The sequence below is a fragment of the Lithobates pipiens genome, unplaced genomic scaffold (genome assembly GCF_037356315.1).
Source record: "Lithobates pipiens isolate NorthernLeopardFrog02 unplaced genomic scaffold, aLitPip1_a1.2 Scaffold_30, whole genome shotgun sequence".
In the NCBI taxonomy this organism is placed as follows: domain Eukaryota; kingdom Metazoa; phylum Chordata; class Amphibia; order Anura; family Ranidae; genus Lithobates; species Lithobates pipiens.
The window spans coordinates 151,780,616-151,804,243 of record NW_027507791.1 but is presented as its reverse complement, the minus strand read 5'-3'; the positions used below and the strand labels follow the sequence as shown (position 1 = coordinate 151,804,243).

At 43.5% G+C, this 23,628-nt stretch overlaps 1 protein-coding gene across 17 annotated transcripts in view; it reads right to left on the bottom strand.

Annotated features, from left to right (window-relative positions):
* The window catches only part of FUT8 (fucosyltransferase 8), a 308,566-nt gene that overhangs the window by 19,194 nt on the left and 265,744 nt on the right, over positions 1-23,628 (bottom strand). For all 17 annotated transcript variants that reach the window (XM_077464962.1, XM_077464964.1, XM_077464961.1 and 14 more), the window contains 3 exons: positions 7,730-7,976; positions 5,345-5,521; positions 932-1,082 (listed from right to left, as the gene is read on the bottom strand). In XM_077464962.1, the coding sequence (XP_077321088.1) occupies positions 932-1,082; positions 5,345-5,521; positions 7,730-7,976 (575 nt within the window). The remainder of the gene's footprint in view (positions 1-931; positions 1,083-5,344; positions 5,522-7,729; positions 7,977-23,628) is intronic.

Genomic DNA, 23,628 nt, shown 5'->3' with positions numbered 1-23,628 from the left:
AAATGCTGACTATGACCCTAACAACACCATCCCTACAGTCAAGTAAGGAGGTGAAAACATTTTGCTTTGGGGCGGTTTCTCTGCTAAAGGTACAGGCTGACTTTTCCGCATTGAGGGGCCAATGGATGGGGCCATATATTGTAAAATCTTGGATGAGAACCTTCTTCCCTCAGCCAGAACACTGAAGATGGGTCGTGGATGTGTTTCCCAGCATAATGACCCAAAACATACCTCCAAGGCAACAAAATGGCTCAAGAAGCACATTACGGTCCTGGAGTGGCCTAGTCAATCTCCAGACCTTAATCCTATAGAAAATTTATGGAGGGAGCCGAAACTTCTAGTTACCAAGTGTCAGTCACGAAACTTTAAGGATTTAGAGAAGATCTGTAAAGAGTGGACCCAAATCCCTCCTGATATGTGTGCAATCCTGGTCACCAACTACAAGAAACATCTTACCTTTGTGCTTGCTAACAAGGGTTTCTCCACCAAGTCATGTTTTGCTTGGGGATCAAATACTTATTTTATTCACTGAACTTCACTGAACTGCAACTTAATTTATAGTATTTTGTTTAGGTGTTTATTCTGGATTTTTGGTTGATATTCATTCTCTATCATTTAAATACACCTATGATAAAAATTATAGACACTATTTCTTTGTAAATGGGCAAACTTGCAAAATCTACAGGGGATCAAATAATAATTTTCCGCACTGTATACAGTGCATCCAGAAAGTATTGACACATTTTATTATGGTACAGCCTTATTCCAAAAAGATTAAATTCATTATTTCCTCAAAATTCTACAAATAACCCATAATGGCAACGTGAAATCATCAGTTTGTTATCCATGAATACTTTCAGTTTGCTCTGGACATCTATTCAATTTTGATTTTGCCGATGGTGATGGTGTATTCTTTACGCAAACTACTAACCTGGGAAGAAAACGTACACACAAGAAAGTCGGCCTGGGATAAAAAATGGATATCGAGAATGACACCTCGTAAAGAATTTTCAGTGTACCGGTTATGTAGACCTGCAGACCACGATATGGAGTTGTCGCTAATAAACTCGTACTGTGAATATCTGAGAAAAATAGAAAAAATGACATAACAACATATGTACATTGTAACCTACAAGTTTCATTTGGACCCTATACTTTTTGAAAAGATCCCATAACAGTAAAACATTCAAAGTAGTAAAAACATGGATAACGATGAAAACAGAAAAACATGACAAGGGTACAAATTATGTCAACAAATTAGATTTATTGTAATTCCACTGCAAAAATTGATTTGGTTGTCAGAAAGTAATGCTGCCACCTCCTCTAAGTACGGTAAGCTGATACAGAAGTTGTTGGTCCATTTATTGGCATGAGATGGGGGCAGAGGCAAGTATTTGGAGACCAGTGAAGAATAGAGCATTGAGATGAGATCTGCGGTGTGTGCGAACATGTGTGTTCAAAGAAGAAGTGATGGTCTATGGACGCTTATGTGCAAGATATGTTTATAAAGGAAATAAAAAGTACCATGTCAGTCTTGGCCATTTCAACGCTATGAGAGATGCCAGAATGCCTTTTGTTTCTATCCTCTGTAGCAGAAGAGGAAGGGGTTTTAGAGGAGCAAAAAAAAAAAACATACATTGTGAGGTTAATGTACGCCTCTGCTGTGACACTGTCCAAGTAAATCCAGGTCAGATGGCCTTGCAGTAGAGAGGTCCAGCACTGAAGGGATAACTGAATCCTTCTAAACTCTGGAAAGCTCCAAATTCTGTTGAGCCTAACAGCCTGAAATCCATTGTTAGGACCTTCCAGCAGAGGTGCAGTAAAGATGCCCCTGATTCCAGAGCTGCAATGATGACCCCCCCACCACCAAGACTGGTTTTAAGGTGCAGATAAAGGTTTTGGTACACAGCCTGACCACCGCCAAGCAGCTTGGTGAGAGGGTGACAACAGTTGGTGCAATTATTCGTTAATGGAAGAGACACAAAATAATTGTCAATCTCCCTTGGTCTGGGGCTCCACGCAAGATTTTACTTTGTGGAGTTTCAATGATCATGGGAACTGTGCCGAATCAGTACAGAACTACACAGGAGAATCTTGTCAATGATCTCAAGGCAGCTGGGACTATAGTCACCAAGAAAAAAAAAATGGTAGCACACTATGCCGTGAAGGACTGCAGAGCCCGCAAGAGCCTCTGCTCAAGAGAGCACCTGTACAGGCCTGTCTGATGCTTGCTAATGAACATCTGAATGATTCAGAGAACTTGATGAAAGTGTTATGGTCAAATGAGACCAAAATCTAGCTCTTTGGCATCAACTCAACTCTGCCCTGTTTGGAGGAGGAGGAGGAATGCTGCGTATGACATCAAGAACACCATCCCCAACGTCAAACATGGAGGTGGAAACATTATGATTTGGGGGCATTTTTCTGCTAAAGGGATAGGACAACTTTACCACATCAAAAAGGATGATGGATGGGGCCACGTACCATCAAATCTTTGGTGAGAACCTTCCTCCTTCATTCAGGAAATTGAAAATGGGTTGTGGATGCGTATTCCAGCATGACAACAACCCAGAACACACGGCCAAGGCAACATAGGAGTGGCTCAAGAAGAAGCACATTAAGGTCCTGGAGTGGCCTAGCCAGTCTCCAGACTTTAATCCCATAGAAAATATGTGGAGGGAGCTGAAGGTTTGAGTTACCAAACATCAGCCTCAAAACCTTAATGACTTGGAGAGGGATCTGCAAAGAGGAGTGGGACAAAATCCCTCTCGAGATGTGTGAAAACCCTGTGGCCAACTACAAGAAAAATCTGACTTGATTGCCAACAAGGGCTTTGCCACCAAGTACTGTTTCGCGAAGGAGTCAAATACTTATTGCACTCATTAAAATGCAAATCAACATTTAACTTTTTATGAAATGCATTTTATATGATGCACGTCATTATACGCTGGTACTTTGAAGAGGAATATTGTTATGGCAGCAGCTAGCTGCTATAACCCTGGTATCCTCTTTTTCAACGGGTGGTCAGCTTTCAGATAAAAGTGGTCTCTGCGGCAGATTCGCAGCAAGATCACTTTTATCGGAGGCGGTAGAGGGCCCCCCGCTGCTTACCGGTGCCCTCCACCGCTTACCAGAGGTAATCGGATCCTTCTCCCTGTGTGGTATGGAGAATCTGTTCTCTAGATCTGCTGTAAAAGCACCATTTTACATCCCACATCAGTCTGCATGCACTGAAGACATTCTATATTTATTTCAAGTACTTGTATGGTGTCATCAATTTACACAGTGCTTTACATATACATTGTACATTGATATCCATCCCTACCCTCAAGGAGCTTACAATCTAAGGTCCATAGCTCACATTCACAATACACATACTAGGGCCAATTTAAAGAAGATCCAATTAACCTACCAGCATGTATTTGTAATGTGAGAGGAAACCAGAGTACCCAGTGGAAACCCAGGCACAGGGAAAAACATGCAAACTCCGTGCAGGTAGTGACGTGGTCGGGATTCGAACCAGTGACCCCTTTTGCTGCTAGATGAATGTGCTAATGGCTACCCCACTGATCTTCAACATATAGAATTGGTCTATCTCACTTTCCTGGTTTGTGAATCTTCAGTATCATATAGATGTTCAGAATTGTATGTTTAAATGGTACATTTGATTGGAGGTGGTTTATAATGAGTTATTTTAGTTGTAGAGTAAACGTAAGGGAGGTTCTCTTGCTATAGTGTCTGTTTGTCGTGGAGGTTTATTTGAGTCTACTTAGCCTAATAAGAGCACAATCTTCAGAGGAGCCCTTCAAAGCAGGTATCTTAAGTGTTTGAGGGTGATGAGGAGGATAGCAATATTTAACAAGAAATTTTTTTTTTTTTTTTTTTTTTAGAAGACCTGTGTGGGTGATTGCCTTTTCCCTCAGCTGTACAGCAAAACATGCTGCCGCTCAGGAGATGTGTGGGGTGTCATTAATCCTAATAGCACCCCCACACACTGGAAACCGCAGTGCGCCTTTCCGCACTGGAAACACTGCATTTGTGGTTTCTGTGCGGGCTGCATTTTCAAAAATGGAGCAGAAACCCTTTCCCTGTATTTACAGGAGGCACAACAGCCAATCCACAAGATGCGGCTCGCAGAAACACACAAGTGTGAACCTAGCCTAATAGGAAAAAAATAAATAATGAAGCCTTTATAACCGCTTTAACTGGATTTTGTACTTTACTACACACCAATGTTGCTTGCACTGTTGCTGCTTTGAAACAGTAAATCTAAGGCCTTGTTCTCACCACCTGCAGAGATGTGAGGTTTTCTGTACCAGTCTTTGCAAGGCACAAAGAAAACAATTGTTTTCTATGTACCCTGCTCACACTACAACACTGGGATCGTGCACATTTTTTTCTGTGCAGAAATCTGCAACGTGTACCCTCCCTAGCCTTATTAGCCTCCCCCCATGCTGGTGTCTCTTCGCTTTCTCTCTCCTACTCTTTTCATCACCACAGCACTCTCAGGTTTTATGTTCCAAGTAGCAGGATACATAGGGTTTGGGCAAATATCCCCCCCCCCTTTTTTGCTTGAAGGTCGTTGTCATTTCCCCTTTTCCCCCCACACACTTGCTTGATATGTAAAACCAATTCACTAGCCATATCTAGGATTGAATTTTCCTTTTGTGATAACATCTTCAAGCTTATGGTAAAATGCTGCATTTCACGTGGTCATTACTCCATCCTGAGCTTTTTGTGTACTTCAGCTTTGTTTGCACAGTATTTCCTTGTTAGAATTTCGAATAAAACATTTGTAAAATTAAACCGAAATCTTCAAAACTTATGGAGTTTTTTGCGGAGAAAAAAAATATATCACAACATCAACATTGTAGTGTGAACTAGACACATAGAAAACAATTATTATCTCTGTGCCTTTAAGAATTTATATTGTACAATTCTGCACAGAAAACAAAAAACTCATATGACTGCTGTATTATGCTGTTAACAGGACACACAAAAACAACTGTTTTCTTCATGTCCTCTTAGAGATAACTATGCTAGAAAAACACATGGTGTGAACAAGTCCAAAGGTCCCATTAAAACTACGTGCCAGGACCCATGTGTTTCCACATGCTGCAGGTTCCTTTTGTGTTCATTGTAGTGTGAATGGGCCCTTAGGCCCTTCACACCAAGCATACATGAAAACTAATAAATGTGCAGACTTACAAACTTGCACAGAATGAAAATTTTGCTCATCTCCAAATTACTCTAATGAAAAGTTATCACTGCTAAATGACAGAGGTAGCCACAAAAGAAAAATTAAATCCACTTTCATAGATAAAATGTGTACCATGAAACGTACTTTGACTTTGCCTCTTGGAGCAGTCCTGGGTCATCAGTTGCCAGGTAGACCCGTTTCTTGTCTATGTGCATCTTTCTAGCAAGAAGCTGAAAGTGCTCCTCAACATGTGTCATGTATTCTTCAATTGGGTGGAATGCTGCCTCTGTCCCAACTTTATCGGTCCTCCTAACATGGACTCTAGATGAAAAGAAACAACGCGATTATGAAAAAGGTTACATAGTTAGTAGTTGAAAAAAAAAGTCCATCTAATACAACCAATAAAATGGGAGGGAAAAAATTAAATAAAAATAATCCAACGATGTTATATACACAATCCCAAATCCACATTTGATCCAGAGGAAGGGAAACACCCCCCCCCCCCCGCCACCAAAGCATGATCCAAATTGCTCCAGCGGGGGAAAAAAAATCCTTCCCAATCCCCCAAGGGCAAATCGTACCGATTTGTGGCTTTAAACACATGCTAAAGTAGTGAAATTTCAAAGCTGCACTGTTGTGAGACAGAAAAAAATTGTTTTTTTTTATTGGTGCTTGGCATCTCAGATAAATGAGTGAGCATAACTAAATATCTGCATATGTAAGGTATACTAAGTGCCGGTATCCAGAGACAGCAGGGGTGATCAGCTTACTGTAGCTGCACTTAGGAAACTGAAAACAGGCTGTGTAAGATTAGAGTAAGATTTATTATTAATGAAACAAAAACCCACCACCCAAACACCTGCAAACAAAATCCACAGCAAAACAAGAGATACTATACATGAACCAAAGACCAAGTGACAAAATACCCAACTAGCAACCCAACTATAATACAATATCTACAAAAGGGGAACATTGATAAACCAGGTAAGACAGGACATGCAAGGAGATTGATCAAGAATGAGGCCAGAACTGGGATCAGTAACAAGGGAAGCTGATCTGAAAAAGCAGGGTACAGGATGCAGGTACTAGAAAAGAATCCAAGCATGAATCACGATCAAGGTAAAAATCCGCACATCAATGGGTTTAAAACTCATTACCAATTCCAAACATTGAGATGGAAACAATGTAGGATACAACAGATAGTGCCTCGCATCTAACAAGAGAGTTATGAGCCAGCAAATGTTCTATGATGATCAATTAAAGTCTGAAATTCAACTTTTTGATTGCATTAAAGCTACAGGAATTCAGAAGTCAGAATGACCCTGTTTCTAAACTTGTCTGCAATAGCCCTGCAGGTAGAAGTGTCTGTTTTTAGAAAGCAGACTGTGTATTTCAAAAACCTAGGTATAAGCCTGTTATCTGCTAGAGAATCCTGTCCAGATCAGCATGAGTAATAACACTGCAGCGTCTGTATAGGAGACCCACAGCCCTCACAGAAGCAGTGCTGGAGGTATAGCAGGAGCTAAACTATCTGGCCTGAAAATACAAATATTAAAAGAAATTAACCTGACACTGATACTTAGAAAAAAATTCCAGGATAAACCTAACTAATCTTAAAAATTTTCCCTCCACCCATGTGTACTTCATTATTTTCAGTACCACTTTGGTCTGGTCATGTGATCTCCCAGGTCTCAGCCAGAGTTGGCTGCAGGAGAGCCCACTCAACAATGGCGGTCAGTGCCTGGGAGTGGTGAAGTCACCCACAGGCTCACTACGGCCCATCTGCTGTCTGCTCTCCATCTTCTCCCCCGCAGCTGCCACTGGCTGATAGAGGAGAGCTGGATAACATAACCGACTAGAGCTGCCTAAAAATGGGTAAAGTATAAAGATCTTTTGTTCAAAGAATAGTCCGCATAGGTGTTAAGAGGAAGCATTTTTATGATTCATTGCGTTTTTCCCAGAATTCTACTTTAAAGTGGCATACACCTGAAACATACAAACAGCTAAAAAAAAATAAAAAAATACTTGGAGTTATGTTTTAAGTGGCTTTTTACTAACAATAAAATAAGTTACTTGAATAGCTGGGCTTCCAAAACATGCAGGGTAAACTATCTGGATCCTATTACTATAACATCACTGTTCATGTATAAGCAGCAAGGCAAGGTGCTAATGTAGCACACATTTCTAAACTTAAAAGCATAAAAGTATTTGTTAATTATAAATTCAAATAAAGATAAAAATGTGACAAGAAGCAAACTGATGTCAAAATGAATGAGGCTATTCCAGGTATAAATGGCACTGAGGTAGGTTTCAGAATTGGTTCTTGAATATCCAGTATGTACTTGCTGACTGAGCCATAGAGGGGAAAAAACAAGAATTTAGCTCATCAGGGATATGAACAAATGGTGGATTAAAAGATCAACAATACACTTGTTTATTTTAGTGATACGACAGTCGAATGATTGTGTTTCAGCAGCGCTCTAAACAATGATTTTATATCAGACAATTGGCTGTGCTTCATATACTAACCCAATTACTGGATGCTTAAATCCCAGTTTTTTCGTGGCATCTTCAATTTCCTTTTCCAGCCAAGGCTGAGGTCTGATCAAATACTTGACAAACTGCGACACCCACCAAACAGCTGGGTCGCCATGTAAACGCATCAATCGATCTGCAAGGTCTTCCGGTACTCCAAGTGGCAGGTAAGGAGGCCTCGGATGGAGACTGTCAACAATTGGTAACTCCACAACTTGAACATCTTTGTCATTTGCTTCACCTGTATCAGAGAAAAATGAATTTCATTCAACAGGATATAAAAATAGAAGACACAAGGGAAAATTTTGGGGAAACTCAAGTGGAGTGGGCAATGTCCATTCTGTTTAGTCAAATGTGTGATACTGGAGCAACTAGTTATATTTTCTTTGGTATCTAGAAGAGTATATGAAAAGGACATAGTGGACTATTTGTTTTTGTAAAAGGTTCAGAGTTCAAACGTATTTTTTAAAAGAGATGTTTATGTTTTTTTTCCCATATTCATACTTACCTAGGTGGATGCAGCATTGGTCTGATGCTGCATCTGACCCCTGCACTGAGAACCGAGCGACTGAACATCACTGACAGCTCATTTCTTTTAGTTCCCCTAGCAGAGATTTGCCTATTGACTGTCAGCAGCTCTCCGCTGTGCCCCCCACGCTCACTGGAGCACGGAGCTGTGGAGGGGTGGGTGGCAGTTTCCGTCTCAGACGCTGACATGGGCATCAGTCCAGTCACTTGGCGGATCCAGACTTCACTGCCTGGCACAGTGCCTGGACTGATTTCAGTGATGTCAGCAGAGAGTGGAGTTCAGTCAGCTCTCTGCTGAAAGCGGGTCAGAGCAGTGCAAAACAAATTGCACTTCTGTGACTCATAGGTGAAGCCCAGCCAAACGAGCTTAGGCTGAACTTCTCCTTTTAACTGCCAAACATTGTGGATAAAAAAATTCAAAGCCTAGACTGTGCACACCAGATCTGCTAAAATCATAACGGGACCTATCAGTGGCTAAGACAAAAAACATTGGATTGATATCTCCAAATCGAAACTAAAAGGAAACAATCGCTGCCAAATTTAGAGGTACAACTTTTCTTTATATGAATTAATGGCTTGTATATTACTTAACCTTAATGCTTCAACATCTTTATTTATTGCCCTCCCATTTGAAGAAATACTGTTTGTAAACAAGTCGCTTGTAGTTGCAAAAGAGCAGACAAAATGCCAATTCCCCTCTTCGCTCTATGAGATTGCAGGTTGAGCTTGCATTATCTGCAGAATCATGGTAAATAGGCCCAGTAGCTGTATTTGAATATTTATTGCCCCAAACCCTGTCCCACTAGTTGATATTGGCAAAAGGTAAATCGTAAAAAAAAAAAAAGAAGAAAAACAAAAAAAAAAAAAACAGTATTTTTCCCTCTACATTTATTCCACTGAAACTGGCAACAGTGTTCTCCACTCCATGTAGCTGCATATATGGGAAACTCTGGTTAAATGTGTTTGCTAAAACTTGAAAAAAACCTGTATAAAAAGAAATAAGGATGTTGCCATTCCCGAACAGTACAAATTGCCTGGCTTTCTTTGGCTTCAGTTCTCTAGGTCATGGGAGAAGAAAATTAATTGCACTCCTGTAACCTACAAGAGAAGTATTGCCAAAAAATGCTGTGGCCAAACTTGTCTTTTAGAAATGACATTTCAACATACATTTGTCAGTCATAAGAATGAAAGGAATGCCCAAACAAGCTTGCAATCTCAAAAAAATTCAGGAGACTTCAAAACTTATCATTAGCAACAATGCCCAATTACAAAAAAAATATGAACCCAAATAAAGCATTGCTTGCTTAAGCGCTTGCCGACCGATTTACATCAGGAGAATGGCACAGGCAGCCAAAAGTGCGTACCTGTATGTCCCTTTGTTTTTGCCGCCAATGTTCGCCAGCGGCGCGCGAATGCAAGGAGAGGCAGAACAGGGAAATGCCTATGTAAACAAGGCATTTAACTGTTCTGTCTAGTGACATGACAGGGATCTACTACTCCATGTCATCAGGAGCAATGATCTAGGGAATACACTTAACCCCTTGATTGCCCCCTAGCGTTTAACTCTTTCTCTGCCAGTGTAATTTATACAATAATCAGTGGCTATTTGTAGCTCTGATTGCTGTATAAATGTCAATGGTCCCAAAATAGTGTCAAAAGTGTCAGATTTGTCCATCATAATGTTGCAGTCCCGATAAAAATTGCAGATCGCCGCCATTACTAGTAAAAAATAATAATACAAATGCCATAAATCTATCGCCTATTTTATAGACGCTATTACTTTTGTGTAAACCAAATTAATATACATTTATTGCTTTTTTTATTTTTATTTTTTAACCAAAAACATGTAGAAGAATTCATATCGGCCTAAACTGTGGAAGAATTATTTTTTTATATAATTTTTGGGGATATTAGAGCAAAAGTAAAAAAAAAATGCTTTTTTTCAAAATAGTCAGACTTTTCTTTATAGCACAAAAAATAAAAACTGCAGGGGTGATCAAATACCACCAAAAGAAAGCTCTATTTGTGGGGAAAAAAAAAAAGTACCTCAATTTTGTTTGGGTATAACATTGCATGACCCTGCAATTATCAGCTAAATTGACGCAGTGCCTAATCACAAAAAATGCTCTGGCCAGGAAGGGGGTAAATCCTTCTGGGGCTCAAGTGGTTAAAAAGCAAACAATTAACTAGTGAAAATGAAGTCACTATAAATGGTGTAAAAGAGCGGCACTCACAAAATAAACAGAGAAGTTAACAATCTTTGGATTTTAACACCTTAAAGCGGAACTATACTCACCTTGGCTCTAGCAATCAACATCCTGTAGCTCCCTACTGGCATCTTCAACCAGCTTCCAGGTATGCCAGCCGCATGGGGATAACATCACTTCCGCGCATGTGCGGGAGCTCCGTTTCCTTCAGCAATTGCGAGCGCAGCTCAACGGACAGGCAATTTTAATGCAGAAGAGACAAAGCATGCCTTTTCTGTATTAAAAATCCTGCCTGTTCCCCAATTTGTATTTAATATCTAAAGTATAAAGTAAATCAACTTTAAACATCCATTGCCATGAAAAAAAAAAAATAAAAAAAAATTGGAACCTTCCCTTATGCAGGCCATACACGGTCGAATTTCGAACGAATTTTCTTTTTAAAATCATAAAATTCGTTTTTTTTGTGATCAGATGATGCCACCATTGATTTTCGAAATTCGGCCGACCAAGCCTTCAATTTCACCTCATGTTGCTACAGAAAAGAATTTTCTTAGCTGGGAATCTTTTCTCTCCGTAAATTTTCTTTTATCTCCGTACATTTTCTTTTCTTATTACGTTTCTCGCACGATTCTCCCATCATTGATTAGAAAATCGTTTGTTTTTCAAAAAATTTCCAACATGTCCGATTCCTCAAATTTTATTTCCGCACGAAAATCGGTTGTTGCTGCAGCCCACTAATGGTGCGAAATTTATACGAAAATTCTTAGATACGATTTTCGAAAGAAAATTCTTTCGAAATTCGAACCGTGTATGGCCAGCATTAAACACACAAATCATTTTAAGGCTTGAAGATTAGTTAAACCACCAAACAATATTTTCCGAAAGGAGACAAGCAGAGACCATGGAGAATGAAATATTGTTAGTTCTAATTTGCACAATCAAGCGCACGTTTTAGGTAAAAAAAATAAAAAAATAAAATAAAAACACACACTACCATTCATACAAACGCCAATAAACAGCAACAATTTTGGTAAAATATAAAGGATGAGGTTGCCTAAGAAAATGGTTAACACGTAAAGCATTAAAATTGCACGAGCCTGCAAAATGATGATGGACTATGGTATCCCATATTTTCCCATAGGCAACACTTTAAAAGCACCAACAGGTTATTACTTTAGAGTGAACCATGAATATTGGCCCTAGAATTAATACTATCCCTCCGGTGTGCATAGTGATAGGTCGTGTGTTGTGCAAGTGATGTTTTCGTGCATAGGCATCCTTGTCGGGTGCGTTTTCATGTGTATGTAGTCCTCTTTAATGAGATATCAGAGGTCTCTCAGACACACTTTCAGAGCATTACATAAAGCCTGTAGCAACTGAAGCACGTGTAAACCCCTCCGCTGTATGACATGTCATGGACCATAAAAGGCGTTAAGAGATCCATAGACATGTAAAAAGTTTAAAAGTGTGTGAATATCTTTGCAATCAACTTAATTTATTTGCGTCCCCTTTTGGTCTGCAAATATACATCACTAAAAACATATTAACATCTGAATTATCATTTTAAAATCCGGTGAGCTTATAACTGCCTGTACACTTTGCAAGGACTGAACATCTATTATTAAGCAGTGAATCATCCCTGCTCAGTTCTCTCTATGGACCACAGGACATTTCCCCCTATGTTCTGTATGTGTGGAGAGGGGGATATTTCCTGTAGTCTCAATACTCTTCCCGTGATAGCTTGATAATTTGGATCATCCCTAGATACAGTACAGTGACTTAGCGTTAATTACCCTAGGACAGGAAGTGTGTTACTGGCAGGATCACCAGCTTAGAATAAAGGAATAAAGTACTACATCCAAGGACTGGTAATGCAATACATTTTATTCTTTCATCTTTGCCTGTTCAAAAACTACTTTCCATAGATAACATTTAGCTTTACTCAATATTTAGATCATTAAATGCTTTCCCTTGAACATATATAAACAGCTAACCAGTGAGGACACAATATCATACAATTTTGAAGCCAATTAATTAAATCTATGAGCCAAAACATATTTGTAGGAAGCCAAGAAAGAACGGTTTTCATTAATTGCATTTATTCATGAATTGCATTGCGACTGCTTTGTTTCCCTACCAACGAAACAAGAATATTGATTTCAGGTCACAAATTTCGAGCGCTTAACGATCAGAGGTCAACATTGCATCAAATTTAGCAGTGTCTGTTACATACATACATATACATATTTTTATATATATATATATATATATATATATATATATATATATATATATATATATATATAAACACACACATTATACATACATACACACAGTCCCTTTAAAGTATTCATTCCCCTTGAAATTTTGCACATTTTGTCATGCTAAAACCAAATGGGATTTTATGTGATAGACCAACACAAAAGTGGTACATAATTTAAGTGTAAAGCCGCGTACACACGGGCGGATTGTATGGCCTACTTAGTCCGTCATACAATCCGACGGACAGTCCGTCATACTTTCGAATGAACAGACTTGACCACACACGGATGCACAAACAGTCCGTCGAAAGCTTGCGCGTTGACGTGTACAGCACGTACGACGGGACTAGAAATAGGAAGTCCAATACACAGCAATGCAACCTTTCGTCGTGTAAATCCTTTCTGAGCATGCGCCATTCTTAGTCCGTCGATCTAGCCTACTGACGAGCGGATTGTCCGCTGAAACCAAAGTATGACGGACAGTATTACGGAAATTCCGAAATACTTAGTACGCCAGACTGCACGCTGAAAAAGTCTGCTGAAGCCCACACACGAGCGGACTGTTCGCTGAAATGTGTTTCGACGGACTAAGTTGGCCATACAGTCCGCCCGTGTGTACGCGGCTTAAGAAAAATGATAAATGGCTTTCATTTTTTTTTTTTTTACAAATAAATATCTGAAAAGTAAGGCGTGTATTTGTATAAAGCCCCCTTTACTCTACTACCCCTAACTAAAATCTAGTGGAACCAATTGCCTTCAGAAGTCACCTAATTAGTAAATAGAGTCCACCTGTGTGTAGTTTAATCTCTATAAATACAGCTGTTCTGTGAAGCCCTCGGATTTGTTAAAGAACCTTAGTGGACACACAGCATCATGAAGGCCAATGAACACACCAGGCAGGTCACAGATAAAGTGGTGAAGTTTAAAGCAGAGTTAGGCTTTAAAACAATATTCCAAGCTTTGAACATCTTACGGAGCACTGTTAAATCCATCATGTCAAAATGGAAAGAGTATGACACAACTGCAAACCTATAAAGACATGGCCGTCCACCAAAACTGACAGGCCGGGCAAGGAGAACATTAATAAGCCCCCTTTCACACCGCCGATTGCGTCGGCAGTAAAACGCCGTTATTTTTAGCGGCGTTTTACCGCCAGATTAGCGGCGCATTTCGGCCGCTAGCGGGGCGCTTTTACCCCCGCTAGCGGCCACGAAAGGGTTAAAACCGCCGGCAATATGCCGCAATAGCGGAGTTTTCCCGGCGGTATTGCAGCACTGCCCCATTGATTTCAATGGGGAGCAGCGGTGGAGGAGCGGTAAACACACCGCTCCAAAGAAGCTGCTGGCAGGACTTTTTTCTGATATCCTGCCAGCGCACCGCTGTAGTGTGAAAGCCCTTGGCTTTCACACTACACACAATGGTGCAGCTTCTTTAGGGCGGATTGCAGGCGCTATTTCTAACGCTATAGCGCCTGCAAAACGCCCTGGTGTGAAAGGGGTGTAAGAGAAGCAGCCAAGAAGCCCATGGTAACTCTGGAGGAGCGGCAGAGAGCCACAGCTTAGGTGTGGAAATCTGTCCATAGGACAACCATTTGTCGCGCATGGCAAAGATCTGCCCTTTAAGAGTAGCGAGAATAAAACCATTGTTAAAAGAAAGCCATAAGAAGTCCCATTTGCAGCTTGCGAGATGCCATGGAAGAAGGTGCTCTGGTCAGATGAGAACAAAATTTAACTTTTTGGCCTAAAAGCAAAATGCTATGTGTGGTGGAAAACGAACACTGCATATCACCCTCAAACATGGTAGTGGCAGCATCATGTTGTGGGGATGTTTTTCTTCAGCAGGGACAGCGAAGCTGGATGGAGCCAAATACAGGGCTATCTTAGAAAAAAACCTGTCTGCAAAAGTCTTGAGACTGGGGCGGAGGTTCATCTTCCAGCAGGACAACAACCCTAAACATACATCCAGAGCTACAATGGAATGATTTTGATTTAAGCATATTCATGTTTCAGAACGGCCAGTCAAAGTCCAGACCTAAATCCAATTGACCATCTGTGGCAAGATTTGAAAATTGCAGTTCACTTGCAGCTGTAATTGCAGCAAAGTGTTCCACAAAGTATTTACTCAGGTGGGCTGAATACAAATGCACACCACACTTTTCAGATATTTTTAAATGATGTTGCCACTTTGTGTTAGTCTAGCACATAAAATCCTAATAAAATGACAAAATATGGAAAATTGAGGGGTATTAATACTTTTTCAAGGATATATCTATATACACACATAATAAATTATATATATATATCTCACACATATACACACACATATATACATATATATATGTGCACACACATATATATAGAAATGCTATATGTTCACAAATGCCAAGTTCACCCTCTGGCTCTATGCTACACTCTAACCCACATCTTCAATCTTTCCCTCTCTTCTGGCATCTTCACCAACTCTCTAAAACATGAACTTGTCAGACCCATACTTAAAAAGCCCTCACTGGGCCCATCCAATCTTAACATATATATATATGCCCTATCTCCTTGCCCCCTTTCTTTTTAAATTATTTTATTAAGTATAAGTAGAACAACATAAATATAACAGTCAACCATACAGCATGACCCAGGGTCACAATTACATGGTAACAAAAAATAGGCAGCCAAATAACTCTGGGTTCTCAGAGGGGAGTCCTACAGTTTCATGCAGAAAAGAGAAACCCCACCTCCGACAAGTAGTACAGTATAACTAGTGCAGCTCCGTTCGGACAACTGCAATAATGGAGAACAACTGGGACCACAGCGAGCCAGCTTATGACCTATGTGAACCAGAGTAAAATATGAGCCGGTCGTGTCCAGAACCCTGGGGTTCTTCTGGGTCCAGAAGGCTAGTAAGGAGACAAGGCATAGTCAAAAGGGAGTATGGGGGGGGGGAGAGAGTGCAAAGACAGAGAGAAAGGGGAGGTGGGGGGGATGGCAGCAGGAAAAAAAAAGAAAAATAAAGACAGGGAGGGGGGGGGGGGGGGGGGTGAATGCCACCCAGGGCAGACATGGCCTACTTAGGTAAACGTTAGATGTTCAGTCATTTTCTGGGACAGGGGCGCTGCTCACCTCTTGAATGTAGTCTCGAGTACCAGTAAAATACCTCCAGGGCCTCCACTTATCACTAAATGCCTCATCAGTGTTGTGAAGGGTGGCAGTCAATTCTACCATCCGGCGAATATGATTGACTTTGGAATACCACAGCACCTTAGATGGGGGCTGAGGCTGCCTCCACAGTGCGGGAATGCAGGCCCGGGCGGCGTTCTGGAGTTGCATCGTGAGGGTTTTTTTCTATTTTCAAACAGGCCGTTTGGTCAAGTGTAGAAGGCACGCTGCTGGGTTGTCTGCGATATCTACATTTGTGAGTCTTTATCGTCCCGGTCACCTCCACCCAAAAGTTCCTCAAGGCAGAGCATGCCCAGAAAATGTGGCCCATGGTCCCTGTATCTGAATTGCACCTCCAACAAACATCCGGGATCGATCTATTCATTTTATTCAAAAAGTATGGGACTCTATACCAGCGTGAGACTATCTTGTATCCCGATTCTTGATATTGGTTTGCGATGGAAGCTTTATGTACTAAGGTCAGGATCTTCCCTATCTGTTGTGGGGTAAATGTGATGCCTAAGTCCCTCTCCCATTGGTGGATAAATGGTGGGGTCGACTCCTCCTCCTGACTACTCAATAGGTTGTACAGGAGGGAGAGGGTGTATCGCACAGGTTCCCTTTTGTGACAGATGGATTCATAGGGCGTCAGGTCTCTAGGAGTGTAAGGGGCCCTTTGTATGGCCAGAAGAAAGTGACAAAGTTGATAAGCACCAAACAAGTCAAGCGGAGGGTCAGAAAGCTCGGCGACAGTTTCCGTGGTCAGGAGCCCTCCCGAGGGCCACACCTCTCCCAGGCGCTGTTTCCCCACCACCGTCAACTGTCGCAGTTTCTTGTTGGTAAATCCCGGTGGGAAGTCTGGATTACCTATAACCGGAGTCATTGGTGACGGCAGGGGAGCAATGTGTGTGCAGCGGAACAACCTCCGCAGAACAGCCAACGTAGCTCCCACTACGGGGTGATCTCTGAGGTCTTTTGGTAGGGAGGACAGGAGCCACAGGGAGGTCAATAGGGGAATGGATCCATCCTCAATCTCCACCCACTGTTTGTGTGGGCCATTACAATGCCAATCAATGACTTTCGCTATCGGAGTCGATCTGTAATATTGTCTCAGATCTGGGAGACCCAGACCCCCCTTGTCCTTTGGTCTGGCAAGCAATTGCAAACGGGCTCTGGGCAGTTTGTGCGCCCAAATAAAGTCCCGGAGCAGCACCTGCAGTTGTCTGAAAAAAATTGGGGGTAACCGGATTGGTAATGTCTGGAACAAGTATAAAATCCACGGGAGGGCCGTCATTTGGAATGCATTACAGCGCCCGAACCAGGTCAGTGTTAAAGCATGCCAGTTTATCAGATTTCAGTCTATTCAGGAGAGGGACAAAATTATGCGGGTACAATTGCGCCAAATTCGCTGTGATGTCAACGCCCAGGTAACTTATAGATTTTTCAGCCCAGTAGAATGGAAAAGCTGTAGCCTCTTGGCCTCACCATCCGGGACCAATATATTCAATACAGCCGACTTGGCGCAATTGATTTTATAGTTTGATAGGCTGCCGTATCGCCGGAGAGCAGCGAGTATATTGGGAAGCGAAATGTGTGGATTGGAGACAACAAAAAATTAGATAGTCAGCGTACTCCGCAATTTTGTGGTGTGCCGAGGGTTTGGATATGCCAGTAATATTCGGGTAATTCCGAACGTGACACATAAGTGGATCCAGTGTCAGAATAAAAATTAGGGGAGACAGAGGGCACCCCTGCCTCGTCCCATTAGTGATGGGGAAAGAGTCCGAGCACCACTCGTTCTGTACTGCTGCCGACGGCGTGGAGTAAAGCGACATTACCCAGCTCATCATGTTGGGGCCAAGACCTATATGTTCCAGGGTGGCCTGCATAAAGTGCCAGGCCACCCTGTCAAAGGCCTTCTCCGTGTCCGTTAACATAAACAAGGGCCTTCCCTGTACACGCGCCGCATGGATTAAATTGAGGACTCGGACCGTATTGTCTCTAGCTTCCCGTTGTGGAACGAACCCTACCTGGTCAAAATTGATTAAATTTGGTATATACGGTATCAACCTGTTTGAGAGTATTTTCGCAAAGAGCTTTAAGTCGACATTGAGAAGCGCTATGGGGTGGTAATTTCCGCATTGGAACAGATCTTTCCCCTCCTTAGGGATCAATGATATAAATGCCCGCAGAGAGTCTGTCGGAGTAGCCACGGTCCCTTTCAGGTGATTGTAGGCCATCACAAAATGCTGGGTCAAAGAGGCCATATAGGTCGTGTAATAGGTCAGGGTGAAGCCATCCGGCCCCGGTGCCTTATGAGGTTTTGTTTGAGCTACTGCCGCCCGAAATTCATCGGCCGAGATATCCGACTCTAATGAGGTACGGATATCAGTGGGAAGAGTAGGCATGCCGGATGCATTCGCCCGCCGCAGTCAGTTTGGCATTGGTCACCGCCCCCAATTCTCCCTCCCGAAGATTGTAAAGCTTCTGGTAGTAGTCATGGAATACATGGGCAATGTCCCTAGAGGTATGGACTCTGGTTCCTAGAGCGGTGGTGACATGCGGAATAAATGTGCGCTGTCTCGGACCCCTCAGGGACCTCGCAAGCATAGTACTTGGCTTGTTGGAGTACTCAAAGAATGTGCGTCTCGCCCACGTCAGACTTTGGATTGTCTTCTGAAATACAAGATCTCTCAGCTCTTTCCTGGCCTGGGTAAGGTCTTCCAGGAGGGCTGCCGCTAAGGACCGTTTATGACGGAGTTCAAGAGAGCGCACCTTACAGATCAGAGACTCGGTTGGCTTATTCCTTTCCTGTTTTTTCCGTCCCCGATCTGGATCAGCACGCCCCACACCACACACTTGTGAGCCTCCCAAATACACAATGGGTTCATAGACGGCGTAACATTGTCCCTAAAGTACTGTGCAATTGCTTCCCCCACCTCCTTACGGATCTCAGGGGATTGCAAAAGGGACTCGTTAAGTTTCCAGGTGGGTGATGCACGGGCGCCCAGATCCCAGTTTAAACTGATGTGTATCGGAGCATGGTCTGAAAAGGAGATATAAATCAATCAGTGTGGAGGTGACCAGAGGAAGGTCCTTATGCTGAATTTGGAAGTAGTCGATCCTGGAGTACGTATGGTGCACCGTAGAGAAGTACGTGTAGTCCCTACTGTCCGGGTGTGCAACTCGCCAGGGATCGACCAAATTCAAACCCAGCAGTTCCGCCTTCAAATTCTTGAGAAGGGAAAAACAGAGGTGCGAAGCCCCCCTGGACACATCCAGCAGTGGCTCCTGTGCATAATTAAAGTCCCCAACCATGAGGAACACCCCCTCCCTAGCTTCAAGGATGATGGGGGCTAGTGTCCTAAGGAAATGGAGATGTCCTGAGTTAGGGAAGTACACATTCAGTAGGGTCACAATGGTATGTCCAAGCATGCCCTTCAGTAGAAGGAACCGGCCTAGAGGGTCAGCCCTTTCTTCTATTAAGGTCAATGGAAGCGCTTTCGCGATCAGTATACTGACCCCTTTGGATTTCGAAATAGGAGAGGGAGCGTGGTACACTGTGGGAAAATACCTGTTACTCAGCCTGAGCACTGCCAGCTGTTTAAAATGCGTTTCCTGCAGGAACGCTATTTGAGTGCGGGATTTTTTAAGGTCAGAGAGGAGCCTGGACCGCTTTTCCGGAGTGGAAAGGCCCCTGGTGTTGAGGGACGTAAATGTAATTTCCCCCGAGGGTGGCATGATCACATAGGAGAGGACACAAAAAAAAAAGGAGAGGAATAGGAGAAGACCCCGCCGCGATATCAGTAAAAAAAGTAGAGAGAATCGGGTAGGGGGTTACAGAGGTGCAGAGCAGAGAGAGAAAGAGGGGGAGGGTAGAAGGAAATGGAGGTATAGAGGAGAGAAAAAGGTGGCACCAAAGCAAGTACAGTTGCAGGGGCAACTGCGAGGGTGCCCTAAACTGCGAATTAAACAACGCGCACTCTAGCGCAGCCTATGGATGGTGCGTGGAAGACTAATGTAGTCAGAGCAATAGGAGCCGTGTGGTCAAGCAAGGGAGCCCATTAAACCGGTAAAGCACTTCAAACTATGACCGAAAAACGTATGTGAAGCCAATACCTGTCCCCATCCCCACCGACAGTTGTACATCAACTAAAAAAAAAAAAAAACAAGAAAATGACAAAGTAAAAAAAAAACCCACAACTGTGCCTAGCCTATGTCGCTGTCTGCGAACCAGCTAACTGTGCCCTTGAGTTCAAGTTAGATGCGAACCCGATCCAGTCAGTAAACCCCCCCCCTATCCCCGAGACCAGTACACTGACCCCGAGTCCCCCGGCCCCAGCTGGGTGTTTTACACCCACCCAACCCCCTTGTTCGTCATCAAATCAACCAAGTCTTAGCAAGTCAATTGTGGGGGGTATGGGCTCAGGACGGGGTATAGGGGAGGCAAAGCGGGAGGCCTAAAAGCCGGTCCTCTCCTCCGCCCCGAGACCCAAGTCAGGCACCCCAAGTATCATGCATTCAGGACAGTTAGCAGGCAATTGACAGGTCAGAACCCCCACCGTGAAACTAGGTAGAATATTTCACCAACTGTCTGTTGTGTTGAAAGCAGCATATTGCTTAGTCTGAACTGCAGGTTATACCCTTAGACAGCGGTGACAAAACCAAAAAGTCTACTTATCACAAAGGGCAGGGTCTTCGGCATGTAGGTCACGGTTCAGGCGAGACGAGGGCATCTCTGGGTTCCCGTCGATCTGGAGCAGTACCTGCTTCTGCTGGGTCTCTGGGGTCTGGGCGGAGGGAGTCTTGCGAAGTCTGTCGTGAGCGGGAAATCCAGCCAGTTCGGGATGGGGGTCTCTGGCACCCCAAGGAAAGCAAACAGGTCCGGGAGCTGGTCTGGCCATCGCAAGGTAAAGGTGTCACCACCCTTGAGGACAATAAGGTGGAATGGGTGACCCCAGTGATAAGTGGCCCGGCGTCTCTTAACAATTCCAACAGGGGACACAACATACCCCTCATCCGTAGCGTGAGGCGGGAAACGTCCGGGAACACCTGCACCATGGCCCCGTCAAAGTCTATCGGGCCCACAGACCAAGCACGCCGCATGATTTCTTCCTTAATGGAGTAAAAATGGACCCTGGTCAAAACGTCTCTAGGTGCGGAAGCGTCTCTACCCCTGGGGCCCTGCACCCTGTGAACCCGGTTCAGTTCCAGCTCCGCTGTTGGAGGTTTGTCCAGCAATTTGTTAAAGATGGCTGTAACGGTAGCTCTAAGGTCTCCCCCAGATGTGGCTTCGGGGAGACCGCGTAACCGTACATTGTTTCTGCGGCTACGGTTTTCTCCATCATCGATGGAGAGCTGCAGCATGCTAAGATGGCGTCTGTAACCTTGCTGGGCACCCTCTAGTGCTAACACCCTGGTTTCCAGGGTGTCTGTCACTACCTCCACTTCTGTCACCCGGGAGTCCACTGAATCTATGCGATTATTACGTTTGTTAATCTCCTTGGAGAGAGTACTCACAATAGTGGCGGTGGATTCGGCGATGTCCTGCTTGGTGGGGAGCAGTGCCAGTATCTCCCGCCATGACTCCATAGGCGGGCAGCCAAGTGGGTCAGGGTCCTCTGAATGTCCTCTGCTGGCGGGATGTCTGGGGAGGGGATCGTTGAGTCGGCCTTGTGTCCCGAGGAGCATGGTTCCTGTAGTGCAGGAATAAGGCCCTTCAATGTTTTCCTGGCCTGAGCTGTGGCCGCCGCGTGCGTGGTGGCACCATATTGGATCCGGCGGCCCTCGGCTGTGAAGGGAGACCGCGCAGAAAATATGCAGAAATGTCCGTTTTTTTTTGTGCGGGCAGTGTGCTGGGATGTTGGCCCGTTGCGGACATAGATCGGGATGACGGTCTGTGCGCTGTATAGCTCACCCTGCCCGACCGAGTCACGGAGCTCCGAGGATGTGCGGCCTCACAGCTTCATTGTCAAGCCACGCCCCCTTGCCCCTTTCTTAAGCTCCTTGAACGTCTGGTCTACAACCGAATGAGCATCCACCTTGCTTATAATAGCCTTCTTGATCCCCTTCAGTCTCCTCAACACGCCACAGAAACTGTTGTCCTAAAACTAACAAACGATCTACTAATGGACAAAACCAATCGACACTATTCTGTACTCTTACTTCTGGACCTCTCCGCTGCCTTTGATAAGGTTGACCATCCCCTCCTCCTCAAAAAACTCCACGCCTTTGGTCTCCGTGACTGTACTCTTCGCTGGTTCTCTTCCTATTTATCCAGCTGTACCTTTAGCCCTTGTACACACGGTCATTCTGATAACCAAATCCGTTGGATTTTGTCAGAAACTGTTGCATACACAAGGTCTGACAAAGTTGTCGGAAAATCCGATTGTACATAGCGTGATGACATTAGTTATGACGGGACTACTTTCAGGCTAGTAGCCAATAGCTTTGGTCTAGGAATTTGATCTGAGCATGCGTGGCACTTTGTCCGTCGGAGTAGGCTACACATGATCGGAGTATGTCCGATCGGAGCATTTTGTCGGAAAATTTTACGGACAAGTTGGAAAACTTGGTCCGTCGGATACTCCGGCGGAAACAGTCCAATGGAGACCACACACAGTCGGATTATCCGACAAAATGGTCCGACAGGACACATTCCATCGGAGTCTCCGACCGTGTGTACAAGGGCTTAGAGTTTCTTAAAACTCTACTTCCTCCTTTCTCTGTTTGGGTCCCCCTACCTACATCTACACTGCTTCCCATGGCTTCAAATTCCACCTTTACACTAACGACATCCAAATCTATTTCTCTACCCCTCAGCTCACTCCCTCCGTCTCCTCACATATCACTCATTTACTATCAGATATATTAGTCTGGATGTCACACCACTTCCTCAAACTCAATCTATCCAAAACCAAACTTATAATTTTTCCTCCACCATATGCCCCTTCCCCTGATCTCTGTCAAAATCGATGGCACAACTATAAGCCCATCCCCACATGCCAGGGTTCTAGGTGTAGTCCTGGACTCTGAACTCTCCTTCAAGCAACATGTCCAATCACTGTCCAAATCCTGCTGCCTCAACTTCCGAAACATCTCAAAAATATGCCCCTTTCTAACCAGTGAAAGAACAAAGCTCTTAATTCACTCACTGGTCATCTCTTGCCTCGACTGCTGGAACTTTCATCTGATTGGCTTACCTCTACATAGACTTTCATCTCTTCAGACCATCATCAATGCTGCTGCCAGACTCATCCACCTTACCAATCGCTCTGTTGTCTGCTACTCCTCTCTGTCAATCCCTCCACTGGCTTCCGCTTCGCCAAAGATTTAAATTCAAACAAGAAAATGCACTTCCCGGAGAAAATGCGTGGGAATGCTGAATAGCATCAAAACTGCCCCATCATATTGCCCCCATCAAAACTGCCCATCATATTCCTCTATTATAAATCAGTACATGGTGTGTCTGTGCTCTGCCCCACCGCCCATTACTCTGCATAAGAAGCTTTGATAAACATGGAAACAAAAAAACAGACAACAAAAGCCTGGATGCCCTAAATGTAATGACATTTTCTGAAATGATCACTAAACTAACAGCTTGTTCACAAAAACTGTAAAAGATCTCAAGTTGAAAAGATATAGCCAGAAAGATTAATATTTTGTGAACATTTTAAAGTTTGGCGTCTGTAGGTGAAAGTATGAAGGAGCTGAAACTTTTGGCAGCGGAAGAAGATTTTAAGGATTTT